Source organism: Acomys minous, assembly GCF_964271855.1.
Source record: "Acomys minous genome assembly, chromosome: 5".
In the NCBI taxonomy this organism is placed as follows: domain Eukaryota; kingdom Metazoa; phylum Chordata; class Mammalia; order Rodentia; family Muridae; genus Acomys; species Acomys minous.
The window spans coordinates 83220726-83243245 of record NC_140494.1 but is presented as its reverse complement, the minus strand read 5'-3'; the positions used below and the strand labels follow the sequence as shown (position 1 = coordinate 83243245).

Sequence of the window (22520 nt, the reverse complement as noted above, 5' to 3'; positions counted from 1 at the left end):
ACTTGCTGCTAAGCCTGCCACCCCGAGTTTAATACCTGGAACTCACATGGTAGAAGAACTGCTTACTGCAAGTTGTCTTCGCTATGAATCAGCATGTGCTGCCTTCTACAAAATAAAAATGTAACAGAGTGGCAGCTGTACCCTAGGCACTGCCCAAAGCACAACAGTACATAAAACACCAACTATGAAGAAATGGTTAATACGGGCTTCTGTGGGAACAGTGCTGACTACATGAAGCTTCCTGTGCATAGTATTGAGAAAGGGCACAGTATGACGTACCTGCCACCCAGGTCTACTAGAGGCAAAAACAGAGGGACAGGAAGCTGGATATAAGCAAGAAAAAAGCCTTAGCCATAATATTTATTGAAATTTCTGCCAAGAAAGAAAAGTATGGCTGGAAAAAAAAACCCTTAAGATCAATAATTCTGAGTAATTCTGATGAGCCGAGTATAGGTGATGTCTCTGTGCATCTTCACTTCTGATCTGGATTGACTTAGGACATGTTTGGTGGGTTCCCAGAAAAGAATAGGTGTTGGAACCCTGGATTTGTTGTTTTTCTTTTCTTTTTTTAATGCTTCATTATTTATGTTTCTGTATGTGTACTTGCCTGGGGTACCCGGAACCGGAAGAGGAGGTCTGATATCTTGGAGAACAGGCAGCTGTGAACACTTCAGTGTGAGTGCTGGGAACTAAATGTGCTCCTCTGAAACAGTTCCAAGTGTTCTTAAGCACGGAGCTGTCCCTCCAATCCGTTTAACTGCTTGCCAAGCCATGCCTGACAACCCGAGTTTTGTTCCTGGGACCCATGTGGTGAAAGGCGGGGACAGATTCCTGTAAGTTATCTTCTGATCTCCACGTGTGCACTGTGCCAGGTAAGCCTATCCCACTCCACTCTGTTCACACAGAATAGCCAACAACCAGGGATTTTAAATTATAAAACACATGCCCCAAGCATTCAAGTTATTTGCAATCTTGAGGAATTACCAAATATCAAGTTATTTGGAATCTTGAGGAACCCGGGAGGCATTGTAGTATGATTTGAATCTGAAGTGGACCCCAAAAGCTCATGTACTGAAGGCTTGGACCCTAGGGCTGTAGTGTTCTGTGTAGGATGGGAGAGGTATCTGGATCATGGGGGCTCTGACTTTATCAATAACAGAAGATTTATAGATTCATAGCTTAATGTGTTTGTGGAAGGGATTTTGATAGTTTGTTTGCTTATTTATTTATGTCACTTTATCTAAAGTTGTGACAGAGGAATAAGACATTTTATCGACTGTTAGAAACATATTATGAATCTTAGCTGCTGTAAGCTACTACAGGATACCATGTTTAATAGTATAATAAGCCAACTAGAGACTCTACACTACACTAAAATAATGTTTATATTTCAAAAGTCCTCATATCACCAGATTGCTACCCAGAAGTTGTAGCAACCAAAATGAAATGGTGTTGTCTGAAGGAAAGAAAACATATCACTCTAGGAATATCCAGACAGATAACAAAGATCAAAATAAACAATATTATCCCACAGGCCTTACTGCTGCCAGCATACCACACTTCAGGCACATAGACAAAATGTCCACATAGTTACTTTCTCTTGGGTATGAATTATAATTTTTACTAAACACCGAGGATTAAGTTCATGTGACTTTCTAGCATTCCTTACCTTCATAGAGTTTTCTCAGCTGTTGGGACAAGTGAATTAAAAATACTTAGCAGAACTACAACCTTCTGTACATCTTATATCAATGTATTTCCCTTCATTGTGACATCTCACACAGTTAGTAAGTTCCTAGGAAACAGTGAGGGCTTTACTGTTTCTTTCCTTAGATTTGCAGGGCATCTTGAGTGTAGGTTCTTTTCATGTTTTCAGAGTAAACTGTCATAACTGGGGGCTGTTCCACAGCCTTTGTTTCTGAACAGTGTAAGTTCCAGCATGATGAAATCAAGATATGAGGGATTAAGGATTTTTGGCATTCCTCCGATCTGAAGTGATTCTGTTCACTGTGAGCTACTAGTGCTCAGTCAGTAGGGAAAATCTACTGTAGGCTTCCCTGCATTCTCAACAAAAGGTTTCTCTCTAGTGTGGATTTTTACATGGTGAATGAGGTTAGAGGATGAAGTGAAGGTTTTATCACATTCCGTACACTCATAGGGCCTCTCGCCAGTGTGAGTTCGGATATGTTCAGCTCGGCTGGAGGAAGTAGTGAAATCTTTCCCACAGTACTTACACTTATAGGGTTTCGTCCCAGTGTGAATTCGAGTGTGTTTAGTAAGGTATGAGAAATACTGAAAGGATTTTCCACATACATCACATTCAAATGGCTTTTCTACCATGTGAGTTTTTAAGTGTTCGTGTAGCAGATTGTACCTACGGTAGGCTTTCCCACACTCTTTACACTCATAGGGTTTGTCTCTACTGTGGATGGTTAGATGTTTGCGTAAGTATGAGGAGTTGAGGAAGGCTTTGCCACACTCCTTACATATGCATGGTCTCTCTCCACTGTGCGTTCTTAAGTGTCTGCGCAGGTATGAGGAAGCATGGAAGACTTTCCCACACTCACCGCATATGTGAGGCATCTCTCCACTGTGAGTTTTTCTTATGTGGTTGTGCAGGTATGAGGAAGTGAGGAAGGCTTTTCCACACTCCTTGCACATGTAGGGTCTCTCTCCACTGTGAGTTCTTACATGTCTGCGGAGATTTGAGTAAGAATGGAAGTCTTTTCCACAGTCTCCACATATGTAGGGTCTCTCCCCACTGTGAGTTCTTCCTACATGGTTCCGCAGGTATGAGGAAGTGAGGAAGGCTCTTCCACATTCCTTACATATGTAGGGTCTCTCTCCACTGTGAATCCTGACGTGCTGACTAAGGCGTGGGGATGAGGCAAAGGCTTTCCCACACTCTTTACATGCAAAGGGCTTCTCTGAAGCGTGGGTTGGTATGTGTGTTATAAGGCCTGACCGCTTAGCAAAGGCTTTTCCACAATCCTTACATTTGTACGGTTTCTCTCCAGTATGAGTTCTAAAATGTTCCACTAGCCTTGAGTAGGTAGTGAAGGCTTTCCCACATTCCTTACATTCATAGGGTTTTTCTCCAGTGTGGCTTCGTAGGTGTCTATTAAGATTTGAAGACCGTCCAAAGGCTTTTCCACAAATCTTACATGGATACGTTTTTATGGTGTGCACTTGAACAGACGCATCATGATTTGAGTGAGTAAAATGTCCAGTGTTCCATGTACTGTGAGTTTTCACATGTGTCTTGAAATATGAATGTTCACTGAAAATTTCTCCGCACTGTATATAGTAACAGAGTTCTCGTGCACTATGGCTTCTGCCCTGTTGATAAAGGGATGAATTATGGTTAGAGAACTTTTCAGACTTATTAAGGGAAATGATGATGATTTTTTTGCCATTTTCACTACATGCAAGACTCCAGACCCATCAGTTCTAATCTTAGAAAGATGCCTCAGTATTTTCGGTTTGTTAGTTTGCTTTTTGGTTTTTTGAGACAGGGTTTCTCTGTGTAGCCTTAGCTGTCCTGGACTCACTTTGTAGACCAGGCTGGCCTTGAACTCACAGTGATCCACCTGCCTCTGCCTCACAGAGTGCCGGGATTACAGGTGTGCGCCACCACACCAGCCTATTAGTTTTGTTTGTTTTTGAGACAGAGTTTTACTATGAAGAAGCCATGGCTGGCCTGAAGCTCTGTGTACACCAGGCTGGCTTCAAACTCACAGAGATCTACCTGTCTTTGCCTTCTGTATGCTGGGATTAGAGGTGTGTGCCACCATCCCTGACCCCTTGCTGTTCTAGAACTCACTCTGCAGGACAGGCTGGCCTCAAATTCAGTGAGCCATCTGCCTCTGCCTCTCAATTCCTTGGATTAAAGGCTTGCATCATCACACCTAGTCTTGCCTCAGCATTTTTATGAAACTATTTTAAGAATCTAAGAAATCAGTGACATATACATAGGATTGTGTATTTAGGTGGACTCTATCCCAAGTTTTGACCTAGACTCTAAGACATTTCTCTTACGAGGGTGGCTATTACTTCTCTTATGTACTTATCATTTGTACTGATCTTTCTACAACATTTCCAATTCTTCCTGAGTCTGGTCAGTAAGAAGTCTCCTGGCTAATCTCATAATGCATCAACACTGTTCTTTCTCTTCTGTTGATAAATGAATAAATGGCAAATTATGTTTAACCTTTTTCATATTTTCTTTCAAACTGAGTGAAGCAACAGTAGTTGCCATTTGATTTAAGCTCAAAATAATCATTAAGATATACACAAATTTGGGCTGGAGAGACGGCTCAGTGGTTAAGAGCACTGACTGCTCTTCCAGAGGTCCTGAGTTCAATTTCCAGCAACCACATGGTAGCTCACAACCATGTGTAATGTGATCTGATGCATACTGTATACATAATAAATAAATCTTAAAAAAAAAAAAAGATATACACAAAATTGCCTTAAAAGGTAGTATCTAGTTACGCATTTTGGGCCATGTACTTATGGGATCTCTTTTTTGTTAATTGTGCTGAGTGAGGTAGGCAGATCTCACTGAGTTTGAGGTCTTCCTGGTCTAGATAGTGAATGGCAGGCCAGCCAGGGCTACAAAAGTACGACCCTGACTTAAATAAATGAAGTAAACAAATAAGATTACATTTAATCATCTTTGAGGCAGTGTCATGTAGAGGTAAAAGACAACCAGTGGAGTCAATTCGCTCCTACCATAAGAATCCTGTGGCTCCAACTCAAGTTGGCAGGTTTGGCATCAAGAGTCTTTACCCACTGAGCCATCTTTTTTTTTTTTTTTTTTTTTAAGATTTAGTTATTTATTATGTTAACAGTGTTCTGCCTGCATGTATGTCTGCAGGCCAGAAGAGGGCACCAGATCTCATTACACATGGTTGTGAGCCACCATGTGGTTGCTAGGAATTGAACTCAGGACCTAACCTCTGAGCCATCTCTCCAGCCCTCACTGAGCCATTTTGGGCAGAGGGATCTCTTAGAAGTTTTGTGATAGGTTTGGGACACCCCAACATTCATTATATTCACATTACTGCTCAGATCCACTGCTGTCCCCTCCTGGGTACATGCATTTGGTTTCCTATAATGGAATTCACACTCATCTGTGAATGAGGAAAATAACAAACATCTCTGGTCAATCTTACTGTTTGTATTCCACTGGAAGTCTGTCCCCTCAAAAAATCCTTATGCAATGTTGACTCTTTGGTGCCAAGTGGCATTTCCCATTCTGAAGATAAACAGAAAAATAAATAGTCATTACAGAGCTTAAAACCATAGGGCTTTTTAACTGTTCCACTGAACCTGGTTAGGAAGAAAGAAAAGTGTGATCATTTTGACAAGGTCAATAAATTGACTACACTAAGGACGTGAGTTTTAAATGCTTTATTTCAAACTGACTCTTTGAAGAAAATCATATTACTGGGCTAAAAGGTAGCAAAGATCTGAACAAATATACAACAGAAAATAAACATGAAACACAATAGGTCATTTTACAAAATTACAGGGAATCTGAGAGGGCAGAAGAGTCTAAGAAGCAGAGGACTTCATATTTTTCCAGGTATGTGGCCCACACTTAGAGCCATCACATGTGTCTTTAAAAGATCTCATACTCCAGCTCTAAACACACTCGTCACCAACACTCACCTTGGAGATCTTCTCTGTGCAAATCCTCCTCTTCCAACCAGGAGATCAGACTGGGCTTGATGACTTCACATCCTTACACATGGCAGGTGCATTCATGGAGGAAGTTCATGCAAAAGAGCATACAACTCAGTAGAATTCAGGAGCTGTTTGGTTTTTTGTTCTGTTCTGTTTTGCTTTATTTTTTGGACAGGATATCACTATGTAGTCCTGGCTGATCTATGTAGAGCACGCTGCCCTCAAACTCACAGAAGCTGCCTGTCTGCCTCCTGAGTGCTTTGATTAAAGGTGTGTGCCCCAGGGCAGGCCATGAAGCTGTGCTTCTAGCAGGGCAATTGTTTCAGAGACGTTAGACAGGCAAATGCTGCCTCACTATTCCCTGATGATTAATTAATGCTGAATTGAGACGCTCCGATTAATGATTATAAATAAACACTCTAAAAAAGCACTAATATTTCAAGTCAAATAAAGAGTGAGACAAAGATAATTTTACTTTCAAATAGTAGGTTACATAGCATCAGCTCATCTGGGTTAAATTCATATATAAGCACTACATTTTTATATCCCCTCCCCCCACCCATAGTGATGGGAGTCAAACACAGGTACTGCATAGAACACCAAGCTATATCCCAACTCAACAAATTTAATTTTAAAAAAAATTAAGCACTAGGAGGTCTGGGGGGGGGAGGGGAAGGCAGGCAGATTGCTGTGATTTTGAGGCTAGCCTGGTCTACAAAGAGAATCTAGGACAGCTAAGGCTACACAGAGAAACCCTGTTGTGAAAAACACAATATTATTATTATTGTTGTTGTTGTTGTTATTAAATTTTTAAATTTGAGACAGGGTCTCACTATGTAACTCTGGCTGCCCTAGAATTCACTATGTAGACCAGGCTGGCCTTAAATTCACAAAGACACATCTGTCTCTGCCTCCCAAGTGCTGGGGTTGGAGCTATGCACCACCATGTCCAGTCAATAATTTATGGTTCTAATGGGTGATTGGCATTCATCTAGTACAGCATTTTGTAACCACCACAGAAAATTAAAATGCATAGCAGCCCCCACATATTCATGGTTTTGCTGTCTGTGGTTAGTTACATATTATTTCCCCTGTCCTGAATATATTAAATATAAATTTCCAGAAGAATTTCATATAAAATTGCACACCATTTTGAGCAGCATTATAGAATTTCACATTATACCTCTGCTCTACCTTGGATGCAAATCATCCGGTGCCCATCATAGCTACACTGAATCTGCTACCTGCTCATTAGTCATTTAAGCATCTTTCCAACTGAATAGCATCCTTGTTGCAATACGGCAAAACTTGCTAGGCATGGTGGCACAAACCTTTAATCCCAGTACTTCCACTTGGGAAACTGAGGGAGGTGGATTTCTGTGAATTCAAGGCCAGTTTGTTACACACTGAGTTCCATTTCAGCCATGGCTACATAGAGAGACTTTGTCTCAAAACAAACAAAAACCAATACAGCAACAGGTGTGCTCATGTAGCCCTCAGTTTTACTAATGGCTTCAAAACACAACAGTAGTCGTGATGGTAATTCAGATATGTCAGAGAAGTTGTAAAGTGCTTCACTTAAGCGAAAAGTTGAGAGTTCTAGACCATAAGGAAAATGGCTGAGGGGAAACCTATACGTTGAGGTGGCTAGTATCTACTTTAGTAGTTTGATTTATTTGAGTGTTTTGCCTTCATGTGTACTATGTGCATACAGTACCCCAGAGGCCAGAAGAGGGAGCCAGTTTCTGGAATTGGAATTACAGGCAGCTGTGAGACTCTCCCACAGACAGGGTATTAGCTGGTATGCAGTGGTATTAGGACAAAGTCTGTGTGCCTCTTGCTTTCCATTGCGTTCTGATCCCTCAGCAGCACACCAGGGCGTCCCATCCCTCTGCTCCCTAGGAAGCCATAAGGAGTGATGGCCGTCCTACCTGCTGAGGCCAGGTTCTGGTAGTTCTCCAGCATGACCTCTCTGTAGAGGTCTCTGTGAGCCTGATCCAATAAAATCCATTCCTCTTGGGTGAAGTCCACAGCCACATCATCAAAAGTTACTGAGACCTAAATCACACACACACACACACACACACACACACACACACACACACACACACACACCGTTTGAGTGACAATAACATATGCACCAATGTTCTCTGCAGTTGCAGAAGTGAGACCCCATACAGAAGCCCGAGCGCTTCCATTTGACTGCCCGCCCCAGGGCTTAGTGGTCTCAATGCCCCTCCCCCATCTACACTCAATGTGCCGATCTGCTCCAGTCACTTACTACCACTAATAATCCGCTGACAGGTGGCCTGACCTTGCCACGACCAGCCTAGAGCCTTCTCTCCATTTTTAAAAGTCTTCTTCTAAGCACGCTGCACATACAACCTTAACAATGACAGGTAAGTGCAGCACGAAAAGAACACTAGATCTTCTTTATCTTCTGTCATGATAACTGAACTAAACTGGACATTATTAATGTCATTTGGCATCGGGAGTATAAAGATTAACTAGAAATTACTGAAACCGTGGGATGATTTTGAGGTATTACCTCAACCATAGCAGAGACCCCACTCTCTCAGAAATTCAGCTAGGTGCTCAGTTCTTGAGGGGGCTTCTACCTGTTTGAGACGCTCTGGACTTAAGTCTGCCCTGAAAGTATAGCCACAGGTAGGGGTCAAGCGCGTCGCTTGTGAGACACAATTTCTACATACCTGGTAACAGTTTGTCAAGCAATCAGCCACCATCTTTTCCACTTTTATCTTTTCTTCAAGAATGGAGTTTGAGTCCCTACAGAGAGTTCCTGGAAAAGACAGAGGACATGAGAACCCAGAGTCGCCTTTAACCATTACACAGCCCTAATATGAAATCCACGTAAGGCTACACACCTGAGAAAACTCACCATATAAACAAACACATGATTCTAGAGCAGTCCTGTCTCAGCCAGAACCAGGAAACAAGCTGGTGAAGCATGCTACCCATCGGGAAAATGTCTCATTATGGGGAAGACAACTTCAAGTCCGAGAGGTGACACTTTGTTTCCCTAGTAACAAATCCCATGAGAAGTGTATGGTACTTTTTCAAACACATACCAAGGGCCTGACTTACAATGCAGACTGTTGTGGATGGGTGCTGAAACGTTCTCACAAATTCATGTGTTGACAGCTTGGCAATGAAGCAGTGTCCAGAGGTGGAGCCTTTTGGAGGTGGCTGGATCGTGAGAGATCTATTACCAGCTGGTTAAACCATAGACACACAACTTACTGGGCTACTGTGAGGTGGCAGAAATGAGGGGGCGGGGCCTAGGTGGAGAAAGTAGGGCAGCGAAGATGGTATTTTTTTTTCTGCACTCTTGCTATTTCTGCCTTCTGGCTGCTGTGCGATGAATAGCTCTGCTCCACAGAACCTTTCCCACCATGGTGTTCTGCCTCACCACAGGCCCAGAAACAGGGCCCAGTGAACCTGGATTAAAACCTCTGGAACATAGAGCAATAAACTTTTTTCCTTAATAAGATGCTGGTGTCATGCTTTTCTTTGTCTTGAGACACAGTCTCATGCAATCTAGGCTAGTCTCAAGCTTGATATGTAGCCAAGGACAAAGTTGGATTTTTTTTTTCCTTTTTTCTTTCTTTTTTTTTTTTTTAGACAGGTTTTCTCTGTTTTATCTCTGGCTATTCTGGAACTCACTCTGTAGACCAGGCTGGCCTCAAGCCCACAGAGATCTGCCTACCTCTGCCTCCCAAGTGCCAGAAGCACAAGTTTAGATAGAGCAGGTGTGCCACCCACACCCTGCTCTATAAACTTGAATTTTGAATCTTCCTGCCTCTACCTCCCAAGTCATGAAATTACAGGTGTGAACTCCACACCTGGCTTATGTGGTGCTGGATGGAACCAGGGTCTTTGGGCATGCTAGGCAACTGGCCTACCAACTGATCCCAGGCCCAACTCCAATGCCAGGTGTTCTATTACAGGGACAGAAAACTAACACAAGTATTCGCTAGTCTACCAACAGCCCTAAAGTGAGGTAAGTGGAGTTATATGGCTGTCGAGGCCTGGATCATAGGAAATTATTTTTCAGGGGACCTAACAGATTCTCCAAAATAGGAATGCGAGTTCTGGCCATGGAACACATCAGCAGCTGCCATCCTGCAGGTGGACTTGCCCACACGCTCCCTCCTCTGTGCTAAGACAATCTCACTTAGGTAGCTCAAGGGATGGTGAAGCTCTAGACTCCGATGTGGTGTTTATCAGGAGCCTCTTCCTACCAGTCATCAAGAAGCAACAGTTCGTTGTCACAAATGAGCTTACTCTCCACATATGATGTAAGCAAAGGCTATTAAAGACAGTGCCCCTTCTAACAGGGCTATTACTAATAAATAGCACTGTCATTTTTTGAAGACGAATATGTACATGAAGCCATCAGTGTTTTTTTTAATCAATCACATCTTATTTTATGCATAGAGGTGTGCCCACCTTGCACATAGTGTTTTTTTTAATCAGTCACATCTTATTTTATGCATAGAGGTGTGCCCACCTTGCACATATGGAGGTCAGAGAGTAAGTAGTTGATTCTCTCCTTCCACCATATGGATTGGGGGATTAAACCCAGGTCATCTGGGTTTGGGCAAATGTCACCAGCTGCTGAATCATCTTGCTGGTCCTAGATAAACCTAGTTAATTACCCCACCCACCCTTCAGAGTAGACATAATAGAAAGACAGGCCTAGACACTACAAGTAACTGTTCTGAAATGATAGTTACACAGTGGTGAATTTAGATTGAATGCAGGAAGTTGTTGTGGAAGTTCTGATCTGCTATCATGTTTTGTTCCCTAAAACTAAAACTAGAGATGCTCCTGCCTCATTTTTCCATGTGCTGGGATTAAGAAAGGCATGTGCATCTATGCCTGGCTCTGGCTTCCTGTCATTGTTATTCATGTCTCAACAGGATCGGAAGTCAGCCTAGACCTGTACTGTACAATACAGTAGTGACCTCTACAAGTACTACTGATGGCTTCTGTGAAGTCAAGATTTATTTTTTGATACAAAGTCTTATGTAGCCCAATCTTGCTTTGAACTTGCTATAAGACTGAGAATGGGAGACAACGCCCAGCCCAGCATCATGTACCCCAGGCAGGGAGCAAGCCTGAGATGACTCCCTAAGCAGGTACCACACAGGCCTAGGTGAGTAGACCACACCTGAGACCCCTGCCTGGTGTCACCTGGCACAGGTGGGGCATAGTACTCCTGAGAATAATCCCAGCACACAGAGGCTCCAGATGCCACTAAGATAACCAAGTAAGTGGTGCAGGAACAGAAGAGAAAATGAAGCAGAAGGATGCGTGCACAATGAAGAGAAGTGGAGCTGGAGACCCAGCCTGCTGTGAGTGGCCTGTGACGCCACCTAAGGCCATGGTGAGGCTCTGGCCCATGCTGCCACGAAGGGCCATGTCTAGGTCTGTGGTTGCTGCAGTGGGGGACTACTACCACCAAAGGCCAGGAGGCCAGCTATGGTCTGGGTTGTCTCTTGGGGCCATGTTGCTGTCTAAAGGCTGTGCGGGACTGGCCCCACCCCTTGCCCGAGCATCTTGGGAGAGGTGGTCCTGAAGGTGTGGGAGCAGGAGAGCTGGACCCAACCCTCACCAGCTTTAGTACTCAGGAGAGAAGCCCCTGCACCTTGCCCAGGAAGCACAGTATAGCTGGCACTGGTTTCAGGTTATAGGTGCGCTGGCCCTGTTGGTGTGAGCATGGGAAGGTTGGTCCTGCCACTTGTCTGCAGTATGGTGGCATGGGTGAGGGAGAGATGCTCTCTCCCACCCTCCCCCCTCACCATCTGTGGCAATTGAGAGAGCTGGCCCCAGGATCATGAGAGTGGGAGGCTGTAGCACTTGGGAGAGCAGGCCCTGCATCTAACCTGGGCATCACACTAGAGATGACCCTGGTTGTGAGGGTTGCTGGTGAGCCAGCCCTAAGGGTGTGAGAGTTGGAGAACTGTCCCTCCCCCTCACCTGAGCAGCAGTATAGAGCTGGCCGTTGATGGCATAGTCCTGGGTAAGCTGGCCCTGATGGCAGGAGAGTGGGAGAGCTGGCTCTTCCCCTTGACGGCTGAGGCACTGAGTAAGGTACCCAGGGTAGTGCCAGCGAGCTCCCCCTGGTGGTGTGGATGTGGGAGAGCTGGTGGGCTGACCACTCAGCCACCACCCAGGCCCGGATCCAGGGCTGTGAGTTAGCCCACCCTAATATCTAACCTCATCTAAGAACTGCTGGAGCACATGAAGGGGCTGGTCCTACAGATCCAAGGCTGCAGGATCTCCATGAGATAGGACAACAGCAGGACATCTAAGAGAAGTCTCAGTGAAAATCCAATATTGATGGTGAAGCAGAAGCCAGAGAGACCTTGAACCAGACCAGTGACTTATTGCAATGAGCATTTGCAAATCAACAAGTGTGGACAAAAGGCTATACTGTGGGACACACTGTAGCTTCCACAATGTTGTTTTTTTTTTTCTTTTGAAGGGGAAGGTTGCAAGGCAGAGGGCAGGTATGAAGGGAAGAGGAGATGAGTGGGACCAGGGTTCATGATATGACATTCACAAAGAATCAATAAAAAGTTAAATTAAAAGAAAAAAAAAAAGACTGAGGATGACTTTGAACTCCCGATCCTCTTGTCTATACCTCCCAAATGTGAGAATTATAAATATGCAAGACTAGCTTGCAGTTAATATTTCTAAATAAGGTCTGGCTTGTGGGTTGGCTGGTTGGTTGTTTAAAACTAACCCAGAATATGATATGTAGAACAAGCTAGCTCCAAACTCACAGAGACCCTCCTGCTTTTGCCTCTCAAGTACTGCCGTTCCCAGGTAAACTTTGTATTTTATGGTGCTCCAGTTGACTGGTGCTTTTGCTGTTATTGCTATTGCTGGAACAGTACTCAGGGCCTGTCCGTGCTGGGCAGGCACTCTACCATCGGGCTCCGGTTTCCCGTATCATGTCTTAACCCACTGACTAACGGGAGAGCAGGCCAGCCCTGCAGCCATTTCCCTATTTTCTAAATCTGTAAGTAGAACACAGACATCCTTGACAATTGGCAGAATCCCTTCAGCTGGCTGACTGGCATATAAAGTGGATGTGTTTATGATAGAAGCAGACAAAGCTGGGTATGGTAGCCCACACAATCCGCACATGTGGGAGGTTAAGACAAAAGGATTGCTACAAGTTCCAAGGCAACTGGAGCTATACAGCAGGATCCTATCCCCTAAACTGAAGAATTCCCACCTCGTTCTTCATAAAAATAGAGAAAAACTATCTTAAAATTCATATGAAATTACAAAAACAACAACAACAAAACCCCTAGATAGTCAAACAGTTCTAAATAAAAAGAACAACAGTAGAAGAATTACCATTCCAGATCTTAAGATATATTACAGAGCTACAGTATAAAAACAATATGGTACTGGCACAAAAATAGACCAATGGAACAAAAGAAAAGATCCAAACATGAGCACAAATAACTTCAGCCACTTAATAGTTGATAAAGAGGGCTGGAGAGATGGCTCAGCTGTTAAAAGCACTGCCTGCTCTTCCAAAGTACCTGGGTTCAATTCCCAGCACCCACATGGCAGCTCACAACTGTCTGTAACTCCAAGATCTGACACCTCACACCAACACAGATAAATTAAAATTTAAAAAAAAAATTGTTTTTTTAAATAGTTGGGGCTGGAGAGATGGCTCAGAGGTTAAGAACACTGTCTGTTCTTCCAAAGGTCCTGAGTTCGATTCCCAGCAACCACATGGTGGTTCACAACCATCTGTAATGAGATCTGGTGTTCTCTTCTGGCCTGCAGACACACATGGGGGCAGAGTACTGTATAATAAATAAATAAAATCTTTAAAAAAATAGTTGATAAGCCAAAAACAAAAGCTGGATAAAAGAAAGCATCTTCAACAACTGATACTAGGAAAACTGGATGCCCACATGAAGAAGCATAAAATTAGAGCCATATCTACCACCTTGCCCAAAGACTAAAGCCAATGGATCAAAGACCTAATCCTGAAACCTGAAACAATGGAACTTCTAGGAGAAAAGAAAACATAGGCATTATCCTACATGATATGGGTGTATCCTGAACAGGACTCCATTTGCCCAAGGATTATGCCCAACAATTGACAAAACCAAAAAGCTTCTGACAGCTACAGAAACAATCAACTGGGTAAAGAGTAAGCGCATGGGATGGTAAAGAATCTGTGCCGCTGTGCATCTGACAAACAGTTAATATCCAGAATGTATAAAGAGCTCAAGAAAACAAAACAAACCAAAAACCCAATGACTCATTAACCCCCCTCACACACACACAAATGGACCTGAGACCTGAACAGAGTTCTCAAAAGGAAAAAAAGAAAAAAGAAATATCTCAAAAATGTTGCTCAACCCTAGCAAATAGGGAAAAGCAAATCAATACAACTTTGATGGCAAAGATCAACCAACAACAAATGCTGAAAAAGGTGTGGAGAAAAAAGAGCCCTCCTTCACAGGTAGTAGGACTGCCAACAGGTGGAGCCACTCTGGAAACCAGTGTGGAGAATGCCCGGCACCCTGTTTTTTTGGGTTGTTTTGTTTTTGTTTTTGTTTTAAATAAGGTTTCTCTGGGTGGCCCAGGCTGTCCTGAAACTTGCTCTGTAGACCAGGCTGGCCTCGAACTCTTGAGATCTACCTGCCTCTGCTACCTGAGTGCTGGGATTAAATGCATGCACCACCACTGCCTGGCTCAAGGATGGAGAATCCTCAAAAAGCCAAAAGTAAACCTACCATATGCCTCAGCTGTACTACTCCTGGACACATGCCCAAAAGACTTGATGTCCTACTCCACAAATACTTGCTCAGCCATGTTCACTGCTGCTCTATACTGTGGCCCATATATCTTATGTAATATTATTCAGCTGTGAAGAGAAAAATGAAAGTATCAACATTACAGGTTAATGGATAGAACAACAACAACAACAAAATCAGAATGAATGAGGTATACAAGACCCAGAAAGATAAGCATGTTCTCTTTCATCTGAGGCCCCTGGCTCCAGATCTTCAGGTGTGAGAATACTACCTGGAGTAAGTGCAGAAACCAGGAAAGTAGACAGGACCACTGCCAGAGCCAGGAGAGGGGGCGGTAACAGAGAGAAGAGCAGAGTATAAGTGATAGAAAATGGGAAATAGGAGAAAATAGGGGTGGGAAGGCTTTCGTTAGGAAGAGGGAGGGAGAGAAATACAGAAGGAGGGAGAAGGGTAATACAACAGAAGGGATGCCTGAAACAGTTATAAGAAATCATACTATTAAGTATTTACCTAAAAATCCTGCAACACACACACACACACACACACACACACACACACACACACACAAAATCACTATCTGTCTGTCTATCTGTCTATCTATCTATCTATTATCTATCTATCTATCTATCTAAAATGAAATTTTCTCATCTGGGCTGATGATACTCCCTCCAAGAACCACAAATCACTTAACAAAAACCCCACCAGCAGGCAGGAGCTGCCTTCCTTTGAGCTGTTGCTTGAGTTGTCCAATAGACTCTAAATTAGACAGGCTATTGCTATTGTCCCTGTTTGACTTCCAGAGACGGAAGGAAGTCCCTACTGCTGTAGACACCATGCATTTGTGTGTGTGTGTGTGTGTGTGTGTAACAAGAATTAATGAAAAAAATTGAACAAAAAAGAAGTTACTGGAGTCTTGGAAGTCCCTACCAACATGCACAATAACCCAGACATAATACACACGCTCCTGACAAGTTTAGAAAGGAAGAGCAACGTGAAAGACTTGTTCTAACTCGTATCATGCTACTTAACCCATCCAACACAATCTACCTTTGTCTTCACTGACCCAAAGCAAGAAACATTACAAAGTTTCATTGGCCAGTGCAAAACCCTGAGTCTTGAGGTAAAATGAGCAGCGACTGAACACAGGACCGTGATCACACCAATGGCTTTGTTTTGAGACAAGACATCTTTTTTTTTTTTTTTTTTAGACAAGACATCTTTAAGTAACCCAGGTTAGCCTCATGACCCTCCGCCTCACTTTCTAAGTCACTGCAATTATTGGCCTCTGCCACCACACACAGCCTCAACTGGTTTTCACTATGGCATAGAGACAAAGTTAATGTGATTTTTCTCTATTCTGGTTTGTAATGAACAGAAAGCGGTTTGCATTGACCTGACAAGATGAGCAGTGTACCTTTCCAACACTTTTTTTTTTTAACCATACCACAATCCCCAGAGGACGTGACAGACCAAGTAACAACTACAGGTAAACTATATTAACATTGTGTTGATTAGATTCAATGACTTAAAATTTTCAAAACTATAAAAAATGTTTATAAGAGATACACAGCTGGGTGCGGCGGTATGTAACTGGGGAGGCAAAGGCAGGCAGAGCTCGGTGAGTTCCAGGCAATCATCTACTTACCCAGTTCCAAGCCAGGCAGAGTTACAGTGAGACAGTAAAACCCTGTCTCAAAAAAACAAACAACAAACAACAACTAGGCAGGTAATACACTAAGGAGACTAAGGCAGGAAGATTGTGAATTCAAGACCTCTCTAAGCTACATAAGGAGAACTTATTCAAAAAATAAAACAAACCAACCATATTGCCAGTTTTCCCTCGTCCCCAGAATCATGCAAGAGTGGGTGATGGGCTAGTGACATGGCTGACTTGAGTTCAAGTCCCCAGGATTCAAAATGGCAGGAGGGAACCGCAAGGCGTCCTCTAACCTCCATATGGCTGTTGTGGCATCATGGTGTGCACACACAAATATGAAAGTATAGTTTAAAAAAAAAAGTAAAGTGTGGAGACTTAGGGCTGAGATTTTCTAAAGGTTCAGTGGTAGGTCAAGCAAAGACACTCATGTCAAGATTTCATCCAAGCTATTGCTTTTTGTACCTACCCAAACAGGACATAACACAACAGATATCTGAATTTTGAGTGCAACATTTTAAAGATTTGAACGTGCTTTAACACACCTACACAGTTACCTACAGGGCCACCAACGGCACTCCAGTCAAGTGCAGGCCAGACAAGTTAAGACAGCTACAGGAGAAGGGAGCTCAGCAAGCAAAGGAGCTTGCCACAGAAGCCTAGAGACCAGGGTTCAGTCTCCAGAACCCACAAAAGGAGAGAATGGAGTCCACTAAGTTGTCCTCTGGCCTCGACGTGTGGCCGTGCACATGTGGCAGGCACGTGCACAGCCACACCCACCATACACATGTATTCAAAAAATAAAAATGATGTACTACATATAATACCAGGTTTTCAAGGACCTGGTCTGTCATTCACCAGATCTATAGGTCCCCAAGTGCCAGACAATGGCTGGGCCTTCTTGGTTCTTGAAAGCAATCCTAAGCCTTTCGCATATCTGCTGCTGGAGGCAAACTCAGAACCTCATGCACGCCACGCAAGCTCACCGCCACGGAGCTACATGCGCTCCAGGCACTATGCCCTCTTTTAAAGATGACTATTCTGGTGCTGGAGAGATGGCTCAGAGGTTAAGCACACTGGCTGCTCTTCCAGAGGTCCTGAGTTCAATTCCCAGCAAACACATGACTGCTCACAACCACCTGCAATGAGACCTGGCGCCCTTTCCTGGCGGGCAGACACACATGCAGGCAGGACATTGTATATATAACAAATAACTCAAAAAAAAAAAAAGATGACTATTCTTTCTGCTTCTGAGAAACAGCTGTGGCTCAGGACCAGAACACCCTAAGATAACGATGGGCAAAGTTACTAAAGTAGGACCGAGTAGTTCCAGGCCGTGTGGCCCAAGAAACATGCGGTACTTAGGATAAACTCTTACCGTAGTTTACAAACAAACCTATCCTGTGGAGCTACTCTAAGTACATTGGGGTGGTGTGGGGGGTGTCCAGGGAAACACAGGAATGTTTAAACGTACTATTAGACTTCTATCAGAAATAGCAAAACGTATGACTTTCTTAAAGAATGTGAGACTCTTTCAAAAGTTACTATAGAGCCAGGCATGGTGCTACACACCAGGAATCCCAACACGTGGGAGGTAAAGGCTGGAGGATCAGGGTCAGCCTCAATTACACAGCAAGGTTGAGGCCAGCCTGAGCTACATGAGACCCTATTTCAAAGAACAGAGGCCGTATCGGGAGAGGGATCGGTGAGTGAAGGCTGAGCCAGAACGCCTGTTTGCTTTCCAGCACCCAGACAGTGGAAAGTGAGAACCAACACCTGAAAGTTGATCTCTGACCTCTGAACCAGGGTAGTTCCCCCTTTTTGAAACTCTATATGGATGCACGGGCCCGGGAACTTCGGCTGCAGAGCACTGAGTACTCTTATTTTCACCAGTAGGAAGCCATAGTCACACAGTATTTGTATATTTATGTACAAAACTTTCAGGGCAGGGGTGTGGAGCTTAGCTGAATGAGCAGTTTTACTAGCAACACAATCAAGAGGAGGAGAGGTGGAGGAGAGAGAGGCAGAGAAAGAGAGAGACAGAGGAAAAAGGAAAGAACTGAGAAAGGAAAGGCACGGAAAAGGTGGAAGAAAAAAAAAGGAAAGATTAAGGAAATAAACATTCAGCAGGGTGTGGTGGTGGTGCACGCCATTAACCCTAGCAGAGGCAGGCGGATCTCCATGAGTTGAAGCCAGCCTACCTAGCGGGTTCCCGACCAGCCAATAGATAAGAATAAGCATTCATCCTCCCAAATAGAAATGTTTACTCCTAGACACCTAGGAATACTTTTTCTACCCGAATGTCATGTGACAGAATTAAACAGACGATGCCAAAGACTACGCCACACTCTGCGAGGAACGATTCCTTCACAAATCACAGCCCGAGGCGCTCACCCGAGCTCCACAACCGCAGGGTCGTGCGGAGGCGGCGGCGGCGGCGGCTGCAGGGCGATGCCGAGTGGCGGAGCTCTCTCCGGGAAGAGGGATCTGGAAGGCGGCTTCTGCAGAGGGGCGCCGAGCAGATGGAGGCTCAGAGAGCACTCGCCGCGGCAGGAGGGAGGCGGGATGCGGGTGACACCCGCCCGTCCCAGGCTTCGGGCCTACGGGGACTGCCACTCGGCGTGCTGCCGACACAGCCACGCCTTAAACTGACCCTCCGCGGCCGCCGTCACCCCCACCTCAGCGACTCCCTAGGAGTAAAGATGGACCGGAGGCGAAGAAAGAAACTGCCAACTACAAGACCCAGCCATTGCTAGAAAAGAAACGGGCCTGCCCTGGCGTCACTTCCGCTTCCGCCCTGGCTTGTAGCCCGGGAGATTCGGGTAATCTACCACCTTGTACAGAGATAAGACTCCAGGAGCTGGAGAAATGGCTCACAGGTTGCTCTGTGGAGGACACAGCGCGCACGTGGCGGCGCACAGTTGTCCGAAATTCCACAGCGCCTGACTTCAACCTTAAACCTCTCTCCCTCCCTCCCCTCCCCTTCCTTCCCCTCCCTGCCCCCTCTTCCCTCCCTCCCTCCCTCCCTGTCCCCTCCCCCCTGGCCCACCTCTCTCCCTCTCCCCACCCACCCCCCCCCCCGTCTCTCCCTCCCCTGCCCTCTTAGCCTTGGCATGGTGCCAATCGGCCTTTAGTCCCAGCATTCAGGAGGTAGAGTCAGGCAGATCTCCGTGAGTTCCGGGCTAGCCTGCATGGTGAGACTTTGTGTCAGAAAGAGATTGAGATTATTCTCCAGGCAGAATGAGTGATTATGGCCTAGTCCATACCGCAAATTCCACATGCAAATGTGGTAACTGTTGCATGAAGTTACTACTTTAACAGAACAAAGAAAATCATAAAGCATGTAACAGGCCCCCAGACTTTAGCACAACTGACTCCACGATGGAAGTACCATTCAGGCCGCAAAACTCAGCACATAGACAGCGATACCAGCCAAAACTAGAACAAAGACTTAACCCATCAAAGCCTATAGTTCTGGGAAAGTCTCTAAACGTACTTGCTTTTTAGCTTCTGTAGCTCTGCTCCTGGCTAACTGTTCTGGTTAACTGTATGTCAACAAGGATATGGTTTTTCTGTTTAAAAGCTCACCCTAAGAAAGGCTCGGGGCAACACTGGGATTCCCTAACACCCAGTGTAGTCTCAGGCTGGCTAATATTGGGTTAACTTCACGTCCAAGGAGTCTTCTCTAGTGGACATCACACTATAAGCACAACACTTCAAATACATTGGTGAAAACATCAGGTGGATCTGTTCCAGAAAAGAAGAAAATCTTAGCTATGGCCATCAGATGCAATTTGATACTTTAAGCTTTTTATTTAGTGGAAGCTAGTACTGTATGTTCAGACATAATAGTCACAAAGATGTTAGGTCACACACAGGGCAAGAAATAGCTACTAAGCGTACTATTTGTCAAGGCTTTTTCTGCACCTATTGTGATGATCATGTGGCTTTTGTTTTTAAGTCTATTTAGATGGTTTATTACTTTTATTGACATGTGTGTGTTGGACCATCCCTGCATTTCAGGGATAAACCAATCTGCTCAGGTATATGATCTTTTTGAAAAATGTTTTTAATTTTCTTTTCACAACAGAGTTTCTCTATGTAACATCCCTGGCTGTCCTGGATCCCTCTTTGTAGACCAGGCTGGCCTTGAAATCACAGAGATTCACCTGCCTCTGCCTTCTGAGTGCTGGGGTTAAAGGTGTGCAACACTATGTCCAGCTTTTTCCTTTAATATATTATTTTTTCCCTTCTTTTTATTTTTTATTTTTGGGGATTTGAGGTAGGATTTCTCTGTGTAGCCCTGGCTGTCTTGGAACTCTCTCTGCAGACCAGGCTGGTCTCAGACAAACAGAGATCCACCTGCCTCTGCCTCCCAAGTGCTGGGATTAAAGGTGTGCGCCATCAATGCCCTGCTGTTTTTCCAATTTTTTTAAATTAGATTTATTCATTTTATTTTATTATATATATTTTGCCTGTATGTATGTCTGTTCCCCGTATGCAGGCATGGTGTCCACGGAGGGCAGAAGAGGGCATCATATCCCCGGGAAGTGGAGTTATAGATAGTTGTAAACCAGCAGGAGCTGGCACTCAGATCTGGGTCCTCTCCAAGAGCAACAAGTGCCTGTAACTGCTGAGCCATCTCTCTAGACCCATTTGTAATCTTTCCCTCCTCTCCCTGAGACAGGGTCTCTTGCGTAGCCTTGGCTGTCCTAGACCAGGCTGGCCTCGAACTCACAGCGATCCACCTGCCTCTGCTTCCGCCTCCCCAGTGCTGGGATTAAATGCATGTGCCACCACCACACCCAGTTCACCATCCAGTGTCTTTAGCTAATCTTACTCCCCCTTTCTGTTTTTCAAGGTACAATTGGATGTTTATGAATCCACACAGAAACTAGACATTTGGGCACTCTCATATGCCCAGCTCCACGCCAGTGAGCTGGCCTCCTTTCCGGAGAGCCAGGCTTCTTACCCATTATCAATGGCTGTCTACCTTGATTGTCAATTTCATTAGGTAACATAGGTTCATAATTAAACATTTTCCGTTCTCCTAGTTCCTATGTCTCTTGTCTCTCAAGCCTCTGTATTAAAATAGCTGATTTTTCTTGCTTTATAGCTATTTTTTTCAACCTTTTTAGAGAGGAAAAAATATAAAGATTGCACTTGACATAGAGAGAGGTTTACTCCAGTGGTGACGATTACTATAAAGCAGGGCAATGGCTTTTCAAGCAATGCTTCTTATCCTCAACTCCTACCCTTCTTCTCAAGGGATCTGAAATGGAGTTTTCCCATTTTTAATGCAGGGAAAGTCTGTCTATATCATTAAAATTCGTTTGGGGTGGCTTACTGTGATTCACTGTCTGAGAGGCTCCTGCGTCATTCCTTGCTCCGGACTTGAGGCTCCCACTGCTCCAAGGTCTCCCCGAGTCTCTGGGCATCCAGCCAAACTCAAAGAACTGACTCTTCCTCTGGAGATGATCCCAGGCGAATTTCTCCTCTGTGGCTTTCTGTCAGATGTCCTCCAGTTCTGCAAGGCTTGTGGGCTTTCTTCTTTTTCAGTCATGTTGGGTTTTCTCACCAACCGTGTTCAGGACCATATGTTGTTTTATAGGAAATTCCACGAGCTGGAGAGAGCACTGGCTGCTTGCTCTTTCAGAGGGCCTGAGCTGAATACCCAACAACCACATGGTGGCTCACACACATCTGTACTGGGATCTGATGCCCTCTTCTGGCATTCAGGTGTACATGCAGGTATAACATTCATGTACATACAATAAATAAGTATATCTTTTTTTTAAAGTAAGAGAAAAAGAAAATCCATGTGCTGCGGGTTGAGCTTAGCATCATCCCCACCATCCTCCTGCATCCTTTTGCTGAGTCCAGGGAAGTATCAGCATCTGATTCATTTTCATGGTCAAGTCTTCCCAGAACAAAGTTGATTCCAATCCACGTATAAACTCCTTTCTGCTTCCCAGCGATCACTTCAGCCTGAGACTGTGAAAAGAGAAAGTTAAACTCCAACAGCAAATCCTTCACTAAATTGGCCAAGATAGAGCCAACCGCTGCCTCTCGGGGAACAGCCTCATGCCCACTGTGCAGAGGATGTAAGGGGTGTCTGTCTCCTTGTGCTTCCTCACAGGCAGGTGAGCAGCAGCGGGGGACACTACCAATGTTGGTTCTCATGAGTATCGTGATAATACTATAGGACAAGCTACTGCTAAAGGTCTCTGATACCAAAATGCCCATTGTGTTAGCTGCCCATGCCTTTAATGGCCTAATAATCCTTTTACATTCAATATTTGCATTCTCAAATGCAAGGGTCTCTATCAACACCTGCCTTGCATCAGGGTCTG

The 22520-nt window shown here is 44.5% G+C and overlaps 1 protein-coding gene across 5 annotated transcripts; it reads right to left on the bottom strand.

Moving 5' to 3' along the window:
* Positions 1-330: 330 nt before the first annotated feature.
* On the bottom strand, positions 331-21775 carry LOC311598208 (uncharacterized protein). Of its 5 annotated transcripts, XM_084783205.1 has the most exons (7): positions 18562-19133; positions 8797-8898; positions 8403-8491; positions 7623-7749; positions 5677-5748; positions 5178-5260; positions 331-3339 (listed from the first exon to the last, which is right to left on the bottom strand). In XM_084783205.1, exons 3-7 carry the CDS (start codon positions 8433-8435, stop codon positions 2029-2031), a joined length of 1626 nt encoding a protein of 541 aa, XP_084639331.1. In that variant the 5' UTR covers positions 8436-8491; positions 8797-8898; positions 18562-19133; the 3' UTR covers positions 331-2028. The 5 variants fall into 5 exon arrangements, with proteins under 5 accessions (XP_084639331.1, XP_084639328.1, XP_084639329.1 ...); XM_084783202.1 differs by lacking the exons at positions 8797-8898; positions 18562-19133 and adding an exon at positions 21515-21775; XM_084783203.1 differs by lacking the exon at positions 8797-8898.
* Between the last annotated feature and the right edge of the window lie 745 nt (positions 21776-22520).

Excerpts from the sequence above, each read along its gene's own strand:
- LOC311598208 (XM_084783202.1), bottom strand. The coding sequence starts at position 21,605 with ATGCCCAGAGACTCGGGGAGACCTTGGAGCAGTGGGAGCCTCAAGTCC. Across the intron at positions 5,749-7,622 it reads CCAGAACCTGGCCTCAGCAG|GATGTGAAGTCATCAAGCCC; the intron begins GTAGGACGGCCA and ends GCCATGTGTAAG. Across the intron at positions 3,340-5,177 it reads CTTCCAGTGGAATACAAACA|GGCAGAAGCCATAGTGCACG; the intron begins GTAAGATTGACC and ends CTTTATCAACAG.